Here is a 20,706-nt window from a genome sequence, read left to right on the forward strand (position 1 = left end):
CTCGTACAACTAGTACAACTATGACCAGCAGTCTTGAAAAGATGTGGGGAAAGAATGAATATATAGTTAGAGGGAACAAAACCGTATTCGCAGTTGGAATTGGGACTTCAGTAACAAACAAATCAGCTCCATTCGAGTCGAGGCTTCTCTCCAAAGCGGGTAATAATATAATACCCATGATCTTTAGGCCCTTATTTTTTGGGTTGATATTGTGCTTTAGTGGTGGATATTCAAAATCAAATTTAGTAGTGTAGTCCAGGCTAGTGAGGCAGCAGTCTGCCCCAGCCCCTTTTTGCTTTTCGTGCCAAATTGCCCTTTGTTCAGCCAGTTTTTTTTGTGCTCATTAGATCATAACTGCTCTGGTGTGGCCTATAGAGCAAACTTAAACCCTAACACTAACTTATGTGCCCTTCAGAGAGTTTGTGCACACCATGGGTGCCGGAACAGGGGGGGGGGCATCGGTCCAAGGTTTCAATCATCCCCGTCCACCCCGTGCATGTCAAGATTGGAGGGTGTCAGATGTGTTTTTTTACTCTACAGATACAATTTGAATCTGTGCAGTGGCTGTCTGCACGGCTCCGTCTCAGACGTGTGTCACGTGACCGCAACCTGAACTGAATCGTTTATTTACATTTTAAGTCTGTTGATGCCCGATAAAAAAGCACTGAATCATGTATTTATCCACATTTTGCAATCGGCGGAGCAGAGTGTAATGTGGATCTTTATCAAATCATAATCAACCATTGTATAGCCTAATTCAAATGAAATCAAAGTGATCTGATATCCAGCGCGCTACAGTTTCATAATGAACCGGAAATATTTATACGCTTCTCAAATAATTGGCTGGACCTCGCCGGGCGCATCGTGCGGTGCGCCGCGACCGAGGTCTGCTTGGAAAGGCCCGACCGTGAGTTTTACAGCAGCCTTTGCCCCGGACCTCACCGCTGCCCGGGGCCGTTGAGTTTTCGCTGCGTAGTGCACCCTCTCTCCCTGTGGGGGTGGACGGGATTCCCGGCATGACTGATAACCAAGGCGGACTCTCCTCAGTGCAAGGGGTCTGTGGCGATGTGTGCACGTCACTGCTGGTTAACGCCACGCAAATCTCTGTTCTTCTGGCTACACCTTTAGGCCAGATTCTACTGGATGGTCAAAACTGCAGAGGTCAAAATATTGTGACTTTTAGTTCTTAGTATGAGTCAATCTCCAAAACCCCTGGATCCTATTCATGACTAAAATAAGTGGAGTTCCACTTTGACATCCTGCTTAAGTATTAGCATGCTTACTTATTGGGTTTTCTATTATTTCAGAGATTATTTTGGAGGCCTTTGTTGACACATGAGTAAAGGGCCCAAAAAGTGAGCGTAGTCCGTTAAGTAGCATACTTAAGCCGCGTTTCCACCAAGAACTTCCTGGTAATTTTATTCCCTGGAACTACTTTTCAAGGAACTAAAAGGTTCCTTCAGCCCTTTGCTGTCTGCATTTCTATAGCAGTCTACAGACCTGTGAAGATTCGGCAAATTAACCCGCTGACGTATGAAAAAGCAAAATGACATGGGACGAGGGCTGCTGGTGGTCGCACCAGCCTGCAGTTCAGTGTGTCCGCCTGTTTCATCTAAAAACCACGATAAAAAAAAAGAAACCTCAGGTTTTGTCTCACTGCGACGGTATTTACTGCCGCATAGTATTCACTGACGCACGTTGGATGTAATCAATGAAATGCAGAAGAGGAGAATGAAACTAAGAGCTTCTGTCTCCACAGTAAATCACCTGTTGAGTGTTTGATGGTTATTTATTTGTGCTTTAGAACGTAACCGCCATGAAACAATCAGAAAACTTGTCGCGCTGTCTCTCTCTTTTTCTCTGTCTTTTTTAAAATGAGTCGGGAGGCCAACAGCAGAGCCTAACTTTAGTTTTAATGTTATCAAACAAAGAGAAATGTCCTTCCCTCGTCCTAAAATGGTCCTAAATCAATACACTTTCTTGTTAAATGAATGAAGCGGAACACGTTGAGAGCTGAGTTGAAGCCGTTTAAGCAGCGGTGCTGTGTGTGTGTGTGTTTGCCCAATCAGCGGCGGTCATCCCTTTAAACTCCTCCCTGAAAGTTCTTGTACTTTCAGAAACTATAACCCCCCAACCAGGGCCTTTTTTGGGGGGTCAAAAGTCACTGTAAAATGACCCCAGAACTTTAATTTAGACCCTGGTCATTGCTGTTGAAATGTAAAGAGCTCCCCAAAAGGTTCCTAGTCCCTGGGGAAAGTTCCTGCGTTTGAAACGGAGCTTTAGTTAGTATTTTTTTGTACTTAGAATATATTCCGACAGCCTAATACACTATTTTTTGATAACTTATATCTCCTCTTAACTGCAGAATAAAGAAGAGATGAGTTTTCACTTACTCATAGTTTCTCCGGAGTCTTTCTTATTTGATGCGAGTCCAATTAAGCCCTGATAGTCCCCCGCTCACGTACAGAGACTCTGTTCTCTGCCGGCTCCTGTCCCGGCAGCAAGATATCCAATCTGAGATTGAAAGATATCCGTACGCAGTGATACTATTTCTTAAAAGTACCTCACACACGTATTCGTGTGCGTATTTGATAATGCTACACACGTTTCCAACTCATCTCCATTCCTCCTTGGCTCTCATTTCATTTCACTCTATCTTTTTAGTTTTGTTGTTTGCCTTTCATTATTTTCCTCATTAGCGTGAACAAACATCTTTGTTAGAATTCTCTTTTGGGTATCGCTCCATGTCAGCACATTTCCACTTCCTTGATCTGAGACAGCAGGAGGAACGGGAGTGAACGAGCGAATCAGAGAGAGAGGACAAATTAATTGTATTATTTCAGCTTACGAGCTAAATCCCCGGCATAAATGCATGCAGCAGCATTAGCGGCAGTGCGTTTTTTATTTATTTTTTTGCAGAGAGAAAGGAAGGGAGGCGGCAAAATAAAAGAGAATAAGAGCCAGGAACAAAGAGATAGAAGTAGAAAGATGAAGTGAAAAAGGGCGGAGGTGCAGAGGTCGCATGAGTGAGAAACGAGCGTCGGTGGTTTGGAAGAAAAAGGAGAGAGTGATGGAGAGCGGGAGCGCGGGGAGGGAGGTAGACCGTTGCCCCGTTCAAGTTCAGTGGAGTGGAGTATTTAATCTAACATGATGAACGAGCTATTGGAAACATCATCCTCCCAGCTCCTCCTTCACCACCCCTACCCCATTTCTCATGGGCCGTAAGCCCTGTGATGAAGCTGTGTTTAAGGTCATTTAAACACCAAGGTAAAGAAAGTCACACGGTGTGTCACACACACACGTTTACTCTGAGAATGATCTCCCTGCCATGGGCCGCATATAGGCAGATCCGCTACAACCAGAGCTACTTGTTTCATGTCTTATCATGTCATACATCACAAGTGTTTTCTGGTGTGTGCAGCTGAAGGATTGACTGGTCGTTGGACGATCATATTTCTCGCTGTCAGCTTCCCACTGGCTCGGTTGAACCCAGCTTCTCGTCGAAACACAAAACGCTTGCCAGATATCTTCCTCTCTCTCTCTCCCTTAAGTTCCTACTTAGCAAAAGTTACACATACAGTAGAGCCTTCTCTGGTGGGAAAGGTATTCCGCATATACAATAACACAGAGGCTGAGGATTTAATTAAGCTCCACTTTAATTAAATCTCTTTCTCATTTGCTCCTCTCAAGATCTTCTTTGTAACAATTAACATCATCCCAAGACTGCGGGGCCGTTTTGTAGAATTTGCGACACGAGAGTGAGTCTCATTTCACCAAGGCCTTCCTCTTGTAATGAGCTCTGTTTCTTTTCGCATACCTGATACAACTAAAAGATAATCGGCATATTTGAAATACTCTTTGAAAATACTATACTACTGTATGTGGTGTTGTGTTTCTGTTCACTTATGAATGGAAGTGCTATATTCACTCTTCCTTTTGCTTTAGTTTGGCCTCCAAACTCTCTTCAGCTGCTAAATACTCCACTATTCATTAGCTAGTTGCAAACTTGAGACGAGACTCGGTTATACTTTCCGCGAGGACAAGTGCTGACGTGGAATCGTGACGAGGAAACGTTTAGATCTTTTCTACTCTGTACGGGATTCTCCTCATGACAAACTAACATTCTCAAAGCCTCTCAAAGTTGTCCATTTTGGTTGGTTTTTCTCTGCCCATCTGCGAAAACCTGCTGCATGGAGCCCCAGTGGAGTGCCGTGTCTGATGGTGTGACGTCCCTTTGGCCACGCGGACACGCACGACCCTCACAACCCTCACGGATGTCGCAAGCCTAAATCACGCTTAACGGTGACGATGCACCAAATCCGGTCATCAAACGTGAAAAGACGGGACGGAACCCAAAACGGTCCCGTTTTCTCTGGCCGATGGGCGGTGCTTGGTGTCGGTTTGACTGTTTTCAACATGGCGGCCGGGCAACAAACTCATTTTACAGCTAAACAGTATGCCAAAATATGTTTCTGAAAACATTTGAGGCGAGAAACAGGCATTACAGTAACAGAATATTGATTTACATTTGGTCAGAGCTGCCTAGTTTGACTGTTTAATCAGAGATTTTGTGAGCCTTTTGCGATGGACGGAATTAATTTGCGAAAAGTTGAGGTTGAGTCATGATTATGTAAATTCAGATACGCCTGATCCATCATGCAACGCGCAGCCAGATATCATCTGAATAGGATCCGTCGACTTCACGTACGTCAATGGATTTGGTTTATCTCCACCATTAGAGTCTGCAGCTCTGTGAGGCTTTGGCACAACGGTGCTTTGAGCTAAATGCTGTCAACATCATGCTAACAGCATGTACCAATTATCACTTAGTACAGCTGAGGTTGATGGGAATGTCATTAGATTTGCAACTGTTTGGATTTAAACCAAAGAATTGGAGAACTTTACTTGCTGGTGAAGCTGGAAGAAACATCAGGGAATCACTAAAGACCGTAGGATTGATCCTCTGGTTCATCAAGGTCTGTTCAAAATTTCAATGCAAGTCATCCAAAAGTTGTTACGATAGACTGACTGACTCTCCCGCCCCTAGAACCACCTTGCTAGCATGGCCACAATGTTTTATCCGAACAAGCGTGTGATTCATACCATAAAATCCAGCCAAGTTAGTGCTAAATTGACTCATTTCAGTTTCGAAAGTCAACCTCAAGACCTTTTTTATTTTGCCAAATCTACCGGTGTCAACTCAGCTACACGCCCATTGAAGCAGCAGTCAAACTTCTTCATTACTGTGTTCAACATTCACAACAAAGCTTTTTGAAATACTATGCGACCAATAGCCTAACAGACCAACTCGGTAGCAACTCTCCTCTCCTCACTTCAATGCATCACTTCCAGAAATATTGTATATATATATTGTTCAGGTATACTATAAGTGCATTCATCACTTGCCTCTTCCTGTTTCTCTCTTTTTTTCTCCATATATTCAACCAAATTATTTGTCCTCTTCCACTCTTTTTTTTTTTTTTTGCTTTATCATTGTCCATAGCTCTTCCCTTTCCTTGACTCCTGTCTCACTGTCTGATGTTTGAAATAATAACATCTTTTGTCTCCATTGAGTATATGCTCTTTTAAATTCACCTAACCCTCCGCGAGACGGTCTTGGCCTGCATGCTTTTAGAGCATCTGAAGCGGTTGAGTGGACATGGAATTGGAGATAGAAGTCGAGGCCGCCTCTACTTGTCTGGCTTCTTTTAGAAGCAGCTCGGCAATGTGGAGTGGCTGATTCGCACAATGAGAGGTTGAAAAACTGTGAAAGAAATTATAATTGGATGCATGACCGGAATATTCCGAGTGAGCCTTTGCTCAGCACTTACCAAGGTTAAGGTTATTCATTTTAGGTGTGAGAGAAATGCTCTTTCTCTCTTACCTAGCGGGAATTTTTGGTGTGTTTTCATGATTTGACTTGATTTGCGTTCTCTTTGAGTCGATGAATTCTTTCGTTCTTTGAAATGCTTTACGGTATGTGTTATGATGCGCGGACAAAAAGTGTACAAAACCACGCATGCGTGCCAACAATCGCCTTAGGGCCTTTCCCCCCTCTTCCCCCCATAAGCGCCATTATTTGCCACCTACCTCTTGGCTGTTGTAATTGGGTGAGTTATTTTTACCTCTAATGCCTTCCCTTCCTCTCCCCATCCTTCCTTCCCTCCATCCTTGGTGAATTAATTGGAGAGGGCAGGAGGCCGCGGCACATATTGGGTAGGTAACGAGTGGCGAGGGCTGGACGGCCGCTAACACCCAGTGCTCTAATTGGCTGCCTGAGAGGGATGAGGGTCATTAGGTATAGGTGACTGCTTTGCCCTCTCGGCAACAGCCGCGCACGCTCATGCACATGCATACGCGGCGTTCCTCCTCCATACATCCTTCCAGTGTGAAACAGAACAATTATACAGTAATTACATGGGAACCTTTTATTCCGTCTGTGTTTAAATCACAGCCGTGCGATGCATTGACATCATCGGCGGAACTGAATGGTCGGCGAGAATGCGCTTTTGAAACTCCGTCAACTCTCATTATCGCGTCATGCGTCCTCAAACCTCGGAACATACTGAATTTAAAAGAGCAATGACTGTACGTGGTTATAATTGATAGGATAGAGGAGGCTGCTGCTTCCGAAAGCCCTCACATCAAAACTTTTTAGCTCAATTAGGACCTGGCCATAAAGTGAATTCACTTGTCTCGCTCACGCTCTCTTGTTCCTTTTCTTCATCTTTCTCTCTGTCTATCTCTTACAGTATGTCACCCTCTCTTCTGAGCTCACAGTGCCTTAATTACTCATAATGCTTCATAGCCTGTCGCTCTGTTTCCATTCCACTCGCTCTGCCTCAATATCATTGTGCCGAAGTGTTAGGAAAGGAGAATAATTGCTTGAGTTTTTCCACCACAGTCCTCTAAATGTGTTTGAAGTGGTAGTAATTGGGGCTAATGATGGCCAAATTGAGATTTTGACAACATTAGCCCCAATTGAATTAACCCACACAATACTGAAAGATCAGGTTGGGATTCCTGCAGCACGGAGATATTCAATTGACTTCCTCCTTGTGTTGCAATCTGCAAAATTTGGCTACACTGGGAAGTTTGTCTGCACCAGTGGGCAACCACCTGTTCTGAAAAGTGAAGCCAATGTGAAAGTGCCTTGAACTTGCATTCTTTCTAACAGCCAGCAGGGGGCGACTCCTCTGGTTGCAAAAAGAAGTCTGATTGTATAGAAGTCTATGAGAAAATGAGCCTACTTCTCACTTGATTTATTACCTCAGTAAACATTGTAAACATGAGTTTATGGTCTCAATCACTAGTTTAAAGTCTTCTTCAATACAGCATGATGTTCATTTAGTAAATTATGGTCCCATTTAGAGTCAAATAGACCATAAAGCAGGGGATGCTTTAGGGCGGGGCTACCTTGCGATTGACAGGTTGTTACCATAGCGTTGTCCGGTCTGGGTGTTGTCGTTTGTTTTCGTCTTAGAACTTTAACCCTTTCACAGTGTGTTTTCAGTTCATGAATGTTAAATTTAACCTTTTTGGTCGCCTGAAATGCTCTTATTCAACGTCCAGTTGTACTTAGCTCCACCCTCTCGTGTCACTTTTGGTTGCAAAACACCAAGATGGTGACGGCCAAAAGCTAAGATGGCAACGTCCATAAACCAAGACAATGACAACCAAAAGCCATGATGGTGTAGGCCAAAATCCAAGATGGCAACGGCCAAGATGGCGACACATCCAAAAGCCAAGATGGTGACGGCCATAAATCAAGATGATGAAAACCAAAAACCATAATTGTGAAGGCCTAAATCCAAGATGGCAACGGCCAAGATGGCGACACATCCAAAAGTCAAGATGGTGACGGCCATAAACCAAGATGATGACAACCAAAAGATTTTGGTGACGGCCAAAATCCAAAATGGCAACTACCAAAAACCAAGATGATCACAGCAAAAAAAACAAGATGGCGACAGCCAAATGCCAAACTCAAGGCTTTAAAACAGCAGTCCACAAACCAATGGGTGACGTCACGGTTTATGGTTTCTGCTTAGTTGAAGAATTCTGCAAGAGACATGCCGTTCTCCCCTCACATGCATAAACACACACACACACCTACATCTTCCCTCTGCGAGGCCATGTATTCCCAAAAAGCGCCTAATCAACAAAGATGGTGTCATTCATTTTCCTCTCTTTGTTTGGTGTAATTAGTGTAAATTGTTTTGTTGGTGAAGAACAGTTAGCGCAGCACAACACACATGCTTTTATAGCTGGCACGGCGCGGCGGCATTTAGCGCTCCTCGCTAAGGCGGTATTTTTGTAATTCGCTGTTGAGGAGTTTTGACGCAGCTCCCTGTTTTTGTTCTGGCTGTTTCCACACGCACACTCGCTCTCTCTCTCTCTCTGTCAACTGCTCAGCTGACCCCTCTCGCTCGTCTCACCCACTCTCACTGAGGATTACCAAGACCTTCTTTCACTTTCTCCCTCCTTCCTATTCCTTTGTGTTCTCGCTGTCTTTCTCTCCCTCGTCTTTTGACTCACGTTTTTGGCTCCCGTCTGTGTATTTTCTCTGTATTGTAATGTTGGACGCCTGTGTGTGTTTTTTTTCCTCTATTTTTGATGTTGTGCCTTTTACATGTGTGGGTGTAGGTGCACTTCTTCTGTCTTCCTGTCTGTTTTTCCGTCTCACCTCAGAGCTCTAGGCTATAGAAAAAAATGCTCTAAACTGCTGTGAGTGTTGAGGGTGAAGCGGAGAAGGGCGGGGTGCGGTGTGATGCTGGAGTTACAGTGGAGCTTATAAAAGCTGTGCCTCTGCATCTAACCCCTATTTCTGAAATGGGCCTCAGAAAACATTGAGGCTGAAAGCTTGGGTTACTTTGGATTCCCCAGAGGCACCCATTGCCTTTCTCAGAGCTTTGCTGTTTCACACAGGTACACTAGCTTCTCTTTCTGTCTCTCTTTAACACACACTCACACACACACACAAACACGTCACACTCAGACTTGGCTCGTGCGTCATTGGCGCGAAGGCGAAAAAGCCGATGACTGCTGGGTTGGCTGTTATTGGCCTGTCGCAAACTATTTTCTCTCGCACGTATATCTCTATAACCAATGACATTTCCTAAAAAAAAAAAAAAAAACACAGCAGTAAAGCAGGAAATGGGGCACTCTGACTGAGGATGTCTCTGCTGTGAGTGTAGGTCTTCTTTCGTGTTTGCTTGTTTTTATTAGACCAAATGACATTCAAGCCCCATGTGAGAAACAAGTTGAGACTTTAATGAGGCGACCTGTTGATCCCACCTTTTATTAGGCAGGGTAATTTGGCCAAAAACAGCCACTGGGTGACGTCAAGTGAAGGACTTTGCTGGGGCCCTTTAGGGACACTTGCTCTTATTGGAGAGTTTTGAATAGTTTCTTGATTTATTTTGAACATTTTCATACATACTTTTCTAACTCTTAAAAATGGGAAAAGTGACTAAAGACAAAGAAAAATGCTTTCTTAGCTGCCCATCCATCCTTCCTCGAGCTCCTCCTGGGGGTTCTCAAGGTGTTCCCAGGCCAGTTCGAATACATAATCCCAGTTCTGGGTCTGCCCCGGGGTCTCCTTCCAGTTGCCAGGAATACCTCCACAGGGATGGGTAAACTAACCTTAACTGGCACCTTTTTTACAGGGCAGAATAGCTTGACATTTTCTTTGGAAAAACGCTTATTCTGAGATTTAGAAGAGAACATGGATATCACTTTTATGTCTGTATGGGACATATTGTAGCTGGAGCCAGCAGCTGGTTAGCTTAGCTTAGTATAAAGACTGGAAACAGGGGTAAACAGCTACTTTGGCTAGGTCCAAAGGTAATAAAATTCACCAACGAGAACCTATAAAGCTCAGAAACTAACAGGTCTGAACAAAAACCACAGTGTAAAAACACCAATTTGCTGCCAAGCAACAGTCCCACACGCAACCAACCTGTTTACCGTAGAGACCGTAGACTGCATATAAAGATGGATGACATGATAGCTCCCCAAAAGTGAAGCCAAAACATCTCGATCGCCCGCCCCCCGGTGGCTGGCTGCAGTATAGGTCATAAACTCACTACTGCGCAGACTGGCTGTAAATGACGTCAAAATCTCAATATTGCAACTCCTGCAACCGGGATATTTTGGCTTCACTTTTGTGCAGTGGGAGGAAGTGAAGACGCGACATCCATCTTTATATACAGTCTATGATACAGACACAAGAGCGGTATTGATCTTCTCTTCTAAATCTCTGCAAAAAAACAAGCAGTATAAGCGTATTTTCCACGATACTGTTTCTTTAAGTGCTTTTGTAATGAGAAAAAAAGCCCATTGATGTTGATTATTTGAAGTAGCTGTACTGCAACAACCCCACAATTGATTAATATTAATCAACTACGGATCTCCATCTCTCTTGTTTGTGTTTTTCCAGGACTATAAATCGGGCCTGGCTATTGCTGAAGTGGAACTGACTGCTGCCAACATTAGAGACTTGGACCGTAGAGGCTTTGAAGTCAACACACCCTTCAAGAACTTCTGGTACGTCCCAACTTCTCCCACAATTATTCATGCTAAAATGTGTGTGTGTGTGATCTATGATTTTTTTTTTTTTATGTGTGTGAGAGAAAGAAATGTGCACCCTTTCTGTTTGATCTTACCTGAACACATATAGCTTTTTCATCATCTAAAAGATGAATGTTAAGTGAAAGAAATGTCTCCTCGAGTGCAGACCCCTCAGAATGATGCGTTCAACAGGTTGACAGTGACGTACTCCTCCACATGTGTTTAAAATCTGACTGGAGGAAGCAGCAGGGTGCCAACGCTTCATTCATATTCCTTCCCTTCAACAAATCTCCCGGCATTATCCTCTCATTTCAACCATATAGTTTAGGAAAATGCCCTTCACATACACTAAGCCTCTTGCTACACTGCATTTTAATCTTAATAATCATATCTCATAAAGCATCCATATTCACAAGCTAAAAGGCGAGGGCAAGCATTTTGGTTAATCTGCTCTTATACATGTAAAGTATTAAGAGTCTCATAATGCGATAACAGTTCAGGGTACTGAGAATATTCACATAGTCCTATCTGAATGGCCTTTTTTTCAAATTGTTTTGAGAACCGCGGCTTTTGTCTTCTTACCTGGAGAGTTGGAGGATTAAATCAAAACCAGAAAGTTTCTCAAGGCTTTGACATAACTCGACTTTTAAACTTATCTGCCTTCTATTTTTTCCTGCTTTTCGGTAAAATGTGCAAATATAAAACTGTTTTGTAGTTTAAAGTTAAAGTCAGCTGCAGTCAACAGAAGAAGGAAAGTTCTTAGTATTTTGAACCAAAATGACCTTGATTGTGCAGAAAAATCAATCAAGGTCGCTGGTTAGTGCCTGGGCTGAAGCGAGAAAGCAAACACAGGTCTCTGTGTGGCTGTTTTGGTCCACACCAGAGAATGATTGCTGCATTCAGATCTGCATTTACAAATCATACCAAGGAGAAAAAACAAACCAGAGTCCAATTCAACACAACTAAATAACGCAGCTTTGAAAACGCCTTAAAAATTCTCATAATCTGCTATTTGTCTTATCTGGTGTCACATAAACCTCACAGATAATACACATAAGACTGCTGTTAAGTGTAGCAATGATGCAGGGTAACAGTCACCAAAACTGTGCAATCAGCGAGTTACCTGGCAGTCCATGTGACTTCATGTTTACAGCTCTTGGTTTGTTTGTGAAGTCGGTGTGAACATGACACGTACAAGAACTAAAAGGCAACTTTGTAACTACAGGTGTGAAAGTGACCTTAAAGGTGCAATGTGTTAAACCTGGCCACATTCTCTAAACAAATAGGGGGTCAGCAGCATTTCATCTCTACTGCCGGGTCCATTTTAACGCCACTAATTAGCGCATTGACGCACCTTGTGATTTTTAGGTTGTAGCGGGCTCAGTTTATACACTAGAGTGAAGATACTGGCATCACATGAAACTAGACAACCTAAGGAATCCATTGCAATGCTCCAAACTTGCGCAAAATTTTGTCAAGGAAAATGGGTTCTATGGGTACCCACTAGTCTCCCCTTTACAGACATGTCCACTTTATGATAATCACATGCAGTCTGGGGCAAGTCATAGTCAAGTCAGCAAACTGACACACTGACAGCTGTTGTTTCCTGTTGGGCTGCAGTTTGCCATGAGCATATTTTTAAGCTAAATGCAGTACCTGTGAGGGTTTCTGGACAATATTTGTCATTGTTTTGTGTTGTTGATTGATTTCCAATTAAACAGATATACATACATTTGCATAAAGCAAGCATACTTGCCCACTGCCATGTTGATAAGAGTAATAAATACTTGACAAATCTGCCTTTAAGGTACATTTTGAACAGATAAAAAATGTGCGATAAATGCACAATTAATCACGATTAACTATGGACAATCATGCGATTAATCTCGTTTAAATATTTGAATCGATTGACAGCCCTAATATATGTCTATGTATAATGTCTACTAACTACTAAGTAACTAATAACAGGGCAAGAATACACATTATTCGACCAAAATTGCTGAAACTTTGAGAGCCGGCCATACATTTTATAATCTTCACGTGTGGCGTCGGCTTATTGTTGGCGTTACCGTTCCACTAACCGGGGGCTGTATGGTGCGTTTTGATAGTTTCATCCACTGGACTAAATCCAGAACAGCAGAAACAAGAAAATGCCCAACATCCCCGTCCAGTCCTCCCCGCCACCAGGAGACCACCCCGACAGATAGGGTGCAGATCCGGGAGATGGACCCCCAGTTATAGAGGCCGTAACTCTAATCCAGCCAGCGCAAACCCCAGCGACTGGACGCTACAGTGACTCACTATCGCCTCTTGAGGTTGAGATATCTCCTGCAACGCAGTACATAGAAGTCTTTGACATAACGTCAACCTCTTCACACTCTGTTGAGTTAATTTCTTTAATGTTTTAAACTAAAATTCTCCCCATATCTTACACATTGCACCTTTACTGTCACAAACAAACACCCTATATACTCTGTATAATATGTTACCCTTTGAGATGTAAGTTGTGAAAGTAATGAGCAGGCGTGTCACAAAGTTAAGACTCCGCTCTAATGAGACAAAGAGATTCTTCTCATAAGTTTGTATCGACTGCATTTTAGCAGAACTCTTGTCCTGTCAAATCTCTCTCACAGACCGTCTTGTGGGCCACCGCCGCCGCACGCATCACAGACTTATTGGCCATCGCAGTAAACAAGCTACATGAGAACAGGGTCCTGTACAAAAATCACTAATTATCGATTAGGATTTCTTTTATGAAATCTCCCCAGGGAGCTTAACGCAGGTATCTCTGCCTCTGTAGGACCACAAAGCCCTTTCAGGTGACTCCAACTCCCCGAGGGCCCGCGATCAATGAGCGCACTGCTTGTTTGTGCCATAATGGCCCATTTAGAATACAACCGTCACAGCTGCCTGGACAAAGCACGGCTTGTTTTGTTTGTGTACGCTTGTTCACTATTTTCTCTTTCTTTTTTTACCCCTTCCTTTTTTTGCCTCGCGTAAAGATTTCCCCTCCCTCCCCCCTTCATTTCTCTACCTGTCTGTTGTATGTCCGATCGATCTGTTTGTGTCAGCTCCCTTAATGGTCCCATCGTTTGGCAGCTTCGTTAATACGCTGGACGTAATTGCCATTTTGTGTGGAACAAAAAAAAGAGGGGGAATTAAAATGAGCTCAGGTCTCCTGAATTGTTTTGATGAGGTGATTGCTGAAAGGGTTTTATTGTGCGCGTGTGTGTGTGTGTGTGTGTGTGTGTGTGTGTGGATCAAATCGATTGGTAGCCCTGGGAGCGTTTCTCCTACCTGCTCAAGGTGGGGATTAGTGAGAAACTCATCTAATCACTTTAAGCTGTGGAGACTCACTTTGGCTTTTCCATTGTTTTGCCGCCGTTAAATGGACAGAGCGTTCAGCCCGCTGTGGTAGACGCAATACTTTTTTTTTTGAGTCAAGAGAATGACAATGAGGCAGAGAGGAGTGCACAGGCAAAGACGCTGAACTTTGAAGAAAGGGAAAACTTTGTGCTCTTGATCAGAAAGTACCTCTACTAAAGTAAAGCTGCAGATAAATGCCTAGCTCAAGGGCATATTGGAGAAAATTCATGTTTGTCTGGTTTGTTTTGTGTTTGTCTGGTGTGTATTGAAAACCGCGGACAGTTTCGCAAATTCTTTTTTTATTTTTAGACAGAAAATGTTTCCTTATGAAAACGCTCAACAGCTGGGCCTTTGGAGTGTGCGGGGCATTGTTTTCTTGAAGGACATGTTGCTGTTGAGTTTTTCAAATCTAATTTTCCGAAGCTTTGAGCAGCACAAACACTGCTTTCCTTCAACTCCGTTGTATGAAGGCAGCAGAAGAACACCCCCAAAGTTTACTGTATATCTGTACTGCATTGGTAGACATCACAAGGACAAGCGTTTGTTGTTTGGCCCTTTTAAAGAATAGGTTTGTATTTTTCAAGTCCATCTTAAAACACCACTCATACGCCCATATAAACGCTGAAAGAATTACTAGTCGCTCCTGTTCGCTCAAGAGTCTTGAGTTATACAAATCAAGTGGTTAGCGTCAATATTAAAATGGTCTTTTTAGTACCAAATTCCATCTTGGACTCTGGCCTCTAATAAAGGCTACAACCACGTGTATATTCCCGTATCTTATGTTCCTCCAATCTCAGTGTGAAAGCCTTGGTTAACTCGCAGCTTTTCCCATTTCTCTCCATATGTGACAGCGCGTTTCTTTCCGTCCAAAATTGGTAGCGGCCTTGGCGATGACTCGATGCCGGTCTGGTCTATGGGCCAATGTCCGACACCACTGGATCCTACGTAACCCATAATGCAACCAGTTTGTAATGCAGGTTGTTTGTTATAAACCGTTAGTCTCCAAGCCCAAGACAAGATACCCCCTGATGACAGCATCAGGGTAATTTCTCAGACTTTAGTTTCTTTCAGAGCCACAAAAGACATCATAGAACTGTTTTCATAGGCAAGTATGTGTTAAAATGGTGGAGCCATAGTCACTAAATGCACTTCTCTATTCTTCTTTTACCTCCTTATGTTCCTGAGCATCGCTCTCGGTAGGTTGAATCTAACTTTAAGTCCCATGTTTGATTGATTTCTCTTTTTTTGAGTATCTGCCATCAGTGTTTTCATCTGAACTAACATCTTGTATATTTTTGGTCATAATGATTGATTTAACTTTTTTTTTTTAACATTGGATAGGAGTCAAACTTTATTTAGAGGTGTCAGTGACTGGCATAATTAACTGTATAGGATTCTTTTCTGTGATCTGTCTGTCATTATAGAGGCTGTATTGACGATCCACATATCCAAGAACTTCCTTCTCTCAGTAGCAAATGCAATTGAGAATGACAAGCTGTCGTGTCATCAAGAAAAAATCGATGCTCCTCAACTTGTAACGATTAACTGCTCTTAATATTTAAGTATTATTTTGAGCAAACTCGTCTATTTAATAATACAAACCACTTTATATTTGACTCTCTTACCGTTATGTACATTATGCATGCAAAAAGGAGCCGTGTGCCCATTCATCATTCATGACGGAGAATTAGATTTCCTCACACCTACATGTAGTATGTAGAGTAGCAGAGCATAAATGCCTCAAACAGCAAAAAGGATAAAAGGGCCCCAGTGGAAGTCAACTTTGAAACTTAACATTTAATGCGCACTGTAACAGAGAATTATAAAAAGAATGTCAAGCTACCGCACACCAAAATTGGATTTCCAAATGTAATTGTCATTTTACATTTTATAAAAATATACATTTTTCATGAGTGGGGACTGATGCTAGGTCCTTGGGTGAATGGGGAACCCTGCAGCTCACTGTAAAGAGAAGTATTTCCAACTCCAGACCATGAAGGTCATTTTACTGTAGATATGCTTTTTTAACATTTTGGGAAATGGGTTTATTTGCTTTCTTGCCCAGAGTTAGACGAGAAGAACGATACCACTCTCATGTCTTTCGGTTAAATATGAAAAAGAGGGAAACAGCTAGCCTGGCTCTGTCCAAAAGTAAAGAAATCCACTTACTAACACCTCTATATCTCACTAATTAACATGTTTGTTTGTTTATTCTTTACAAAACTACCAAGTGTAAAAACCCAAAGTTGTGATTTAACGGGAGGTTATGTGTCGGACTATTTTTTTGGCTGGAACCAGGAGTTTCTGCTGGTTGCCTGGCAACCTCACAACGACGATGACAAGGCTCCAGGGAGTCACTGCACCTTGCCAAGAAATGATTGGCATCTCCTGGCTTATATTTTACGGACAGACATGTGTGATATCGATTTTCTCATCTAACTCTCGGCAAGAAAGCAAATAAGCGCATTTCCCCAAAAAGTCAAACTCTTCCTTTAAACAATCAATAAATAGAGACTTTGGCATTGCTCTTGGACTTGCTATATATTCTTCATATCTGGTGGAGCACTCTTGTTCATTGCACTCTTGGCTTACTTTCAGCTTTGATAACTTTCCAGACAATGACACGGGAGCAGCGCGGAATAACACGAGAGCTCTGATTGTAGTGTGTGACGGGGGAAGGAGATGATGGATGCCTGAAGCCTGCGGTTTTGAGGATGATTGACATATTTCAACAATACACGAGATTGCTCGAAAGTTGTAATTTTAGGGGAAAAGGGAGTGCTTGCAAACAGCTTAGTTATAGCTGTAGTCTGAGAAAAAAGGCACCAATTTCATTATTGTTGTACAACTGTAATTATACTTCTACTCCGCCTCTCAAATTTCCTTTCATAATTCTATATTTTCCTCTTCACCACCTGTTGTGAAATAAAGCTGTAGTTCATTTTGCGGCCTCATCTGAGACCAGCCTTCACTTCATATCTCACCCTCTGCGGCTTGGGAAACCTCCACATACTCTGGCGCTGCCTCCTGCCTCCTGCCTCACTTTTGCTCCTTTGTGGATTTGGAGGCCATGTTGTAGTTCAGCACAAGATGTGAGCAGTCATCTCTTTAGACGGGCCCAGGGCAGAGACCGGTGGGCACAGAACGGCTGAACCCAATCAACCTATCGATCTCTGCTGGGTTACTTGGGTGAGGCGGGACCCGGTGCACATCCTCTGCTTCGGGCAAAAGCTCACCCCCTCCTTCTTCCCCCCTCATCCTCTGTCTTACTTTACACCGGTCGCCAGGTTGCCATGGAGACCAGTGGTCCCATTTCTCCTTTCTAAGTGCTTCTTTCAGTCAAGCTAGGACTCTCTCTCTCTCTCTCTTTCCTCTCAATTTTATATCTGTCGATCTTAGCTGTATGTCTTCTTCTCTTTCCCTCGCCCTCGCTTAAGCTCACACATGCGCACAGATTGCTTGTTACACACACGTATCTAATTCTGAGTTGCTCTGTACATTCAGCAACTTCTTCAAAAACACGCACACCATCCTCTACCGTCGGAAACCTGTGCTTTCTGTCCATGCGAGGCATCTTAATAAGTGCTTGTTTGACAGTAATCATTCCTCCGTGTGTGTCTGTTGCATAGATGGATTGAGAGACAGGTGTCCTGAAATAATCCCAATTTAGGATGCTTTGACAGTTCAGGCAATTTACTGTGTTATGTGTGTGTGTGTGGTATGCATATTTATTTCATATCAAATATAAAATATGGCTGGTTTGACCTGCCTGGTTGCATCAGTTTAATTAGTGGCTGAGATGTAGCCAATTTGACATGATTTAAACTTCCAAAACACACTATATGGCCAAAAAGTATGCGGAAACTGGACTGCCTCCACTCTTCTGGGAAGGGTTTTTTGAAAACTTGGCTGTGGGGATTTGCTTCATGAGCATCAGTGCTGTCCTGGGTTGGCCTGCAGTCGGCGTTCCAGTTCACCCCAAAGATGTTGGATGGGCTTAAAGAGGACCAATTTCAGGTGCATACTTGTATTTTGGGTTTCTACTAGATCATGTTTACAAGCTCTAATGTTCAAACAGCGCTTTATTTTCATATACCGGCTGTGCTGCTGCACCTTTTTTCAACCTCTGTCTGAAACACTCTGTTTGAGCATCTTCCCCCGCCCCTCCTGAAAAGCCCAGTCTGCTCTGATTGGTCACCTGGCCCACTCTGTTGTGATTGGCCAAACGAACCAAACACTTCAGACTCCGCTCCAGCTCCGCTCTAACTAGCTTTGTTTGAGGGCGTGCCAAACTAGCCACTAGACAGGTATTATGCAAATGTGTTACTTGGTGACATCACCACGTTACGGAAGAAAAGGCAGGACTTCAAGCAAAGCGTTTCAGGCAGTTCAGGAGCAGTGTTTCTGTGGGATGGACTTGGGCTTTTTAACTTTACAGACAGCACAAAAAACAATATAACACACTAAAGGAAAGGGAAAAACACAAGCATGATAAGTGTCTAAAATATCATTCAGTGCGTTTACATGTGCTTAATTAATTGAGTTACAGTCGGATTTCTGCAAAAACATCCGTAATCAGGGTAGGGGATTCGAGAAACCTTGTTTCCCCAGCTAGATTTCTCCTGGAGAAAGTGTTTTTTCTCAGTTATGTACAGTATACGCGTCACTAGGTTTCTCATTGTTTTTTTACATGAACACAACAAGTGCATGACAAAGACTGAACACAGGGAAAGTATTGCTGTCACAGCAGAGCAGCTGGAAGAAAGAAAAGATAATTACGATGCATTCTCGTTTTTTAAAATTATTCCATCCAATTTCGACTAAAACTAAACTCACACAAAGTAGCCTCTATAATTGTAGGGTTTCACCATTTCATGCCGTGAGAATCCAGACGGAGCTTTCCTCTCACTGCAAATAAAGTAACAGTGCAATGTCTCACCGCTACAGTGAAAGAAAAACTCCCTTTTTTCAGTGCTCGTTTACATACATTTTGGGTGTCTGGAGTGCCTACCGACCCACAAACTGTGAAATAAGACGACCCAGTCAGTTTTTTGTGGACTGCCTAGATCAGAAAACATGTTAGTTCAACAAGCCATTCAGATTTGGCTCCCCTTCCTATGTCACATGAGATAATCATTAGAATATATCGGCCACAGCTTGAGAACTACCTTTGCAAAAGGTGCACCATATTTTTCTCGCGAGCCAATCAGAGCAGGCTAGGTTTTTTCGGGCGGAAGTCTTAAAGAGACAGGCGCTAAAACGGAGCGTTTCAGACGGAGGTTGAATACAGGTATATTCAGACAGACAGTATGAGAGAAATAATGTGTTTTTTGAACATTAAAGCATGTAAACATGTTCTAGTAGAAACCCAAAATACAAGTATGAACCCGAAACTGAGCATGATATGTCCCCTTTAAAATAAGTAATTCTTCCAAAGTAAGGTTAGAGTAGGGGAGAAATCTGGTTCTTGACCCGCTGCAATTATATGTGGATCCACAGTAACCAGGTTACAACAGTGATGGTAAACGTGTTCTCTGATTTCCTGTGTAACCTTGTGTTCTGGCCATAAGATTTCTTTTAAAATGTTTCCCTTAATTGGACATAAAACACCCACATAGTTTTGGCCATGTTGCGCAATTGCTGACATGAAAGTGAAGTACAGAGTCAGTCTAAGTCTGTCACTGCACCCATGTCAACAGAAGTAGAAGCATCACCTAAATCACCAAGTGAATCTCTTAGTGATTTACTTTTTTTTTTTATTTTCTCACTTTCAAATTGGCTCTTGCTGCAAGTCCTGATGGAACAAGAGTGTTAAACATGATTTTTTAAATGCATATTGAAGCTGTAAATGTGTTTTTATAGTCTTTCCCCATCACCATTTCTCAACTTTCCTGAGTCTAATAGAGGAATAATATCCTGAAGAAATATCCCGCATTAGCACTTTCTATATTTTAGCGGCGCAAGGTGAGACAGATTGATTTACCTGCCCCGTCGCCCCCTTCTTCCTACTCCCCCTATCAATTTCACCAAATCTATTGCAATCACACATAGGCATACACACTCAGCAAGCCCCCAAAACTACTCCAAATACTGCACACCCCCGTAATCCTGCCAAGCGATACTATGCTGTTTAATTGCTCTCTCAAATCAAATCAATAACTGTGAGGCCTGTGTTGGGGTGGGGGGCAAAAAATCAATTGTTGCAGCTTCACGGCCGAGTCAGAACGGGAGAAGGAGGAGTGGATTGAAGCGGTCCAGGAATCGATCGCCGAGACACTCTCCGACTATGAAGTGGCAGAGAAGATCTGGTTCAACGAGGCCAACAGGAGCTGCGCCGACTGTCGCGCCCCGCAGCCGGAGTGGGCGTCGGTCAATCTGGGCGTGGTCGTCTGTAAGAAGTGCGCAGGTAAGGGGCACTGCTTTACTCTTGGCTTCCTTTTGCTCTCTGAAACAACATGTTGTATTTACAGTGTACCCACACGTAAACACCCGCCAACACACAGCAGTGTGGAAGCAAGCAGCATGTCAAAACATCTTTTATACGATAGTTCTTAAAGACTCCCAGAGTTGTCGCAAGACAAGTCTGGGAAAAAAGAAGAAAAACTTTTTTTTATTGGTCCATAATTTCCTAATCATTTCTTTTCTTTTTAGTTTTCTGGAAATAGCCATGATTTGGTACTAATTATAGGAAAAATAGAGACAAAGGCTGTTAATTGTATTTATTGTATTTTTATTTTCCAATGGAATTTAAAGTAAATTTTGTTATTA

The 20,706-nt window shown here is 42.8% G+C and overlaps 1 protein-coding gene across 2 annotated transcripts in view; it reads left to right on the forward strand.

The window, feature by feature from the left end:
* arap2 (ArfGAP with RhoGAP domain, ankyrin repeat and PH domain 2) overlaps positions 1 to 20,706 on the forward strand; it is a 139,711-nt gene that overhangs the window by 40,038 nt on the left and 78,967 nt on the right. For both annotated transcript variants that reach the window (XM_074624119.1, XM_074624120.1), the window contains exons 10-11: positions 10,442 to 10,548; positions 20,145 to 20,344. In XM_074624119.1, coding sequence (XP_074480220.1) covers positions 10,442 to 10,548; positions 20,145 to 20,344 — 307 coding nt within the window. The remainder of the gene's footprint in view (positions 1 to 10,441; positions 10,549 to 20,144; positions 20,345 to 20,706) is intronic.

This window comes from Sebastes fasciatus, chromosome 22, assembly GCF_043250625.1.
Source record: "Sebastes fasciatus isolate fSebFas1 chromosome 22, fSebFas1.pri, whole genome shotgun sequence".
Classification (NCBI taxonomy): Eukaryota; Metazoa; Chordata; class Actinopteri; order Perciformes; family Sebastidae; genus Sebastes; species Sebastes fasciatus.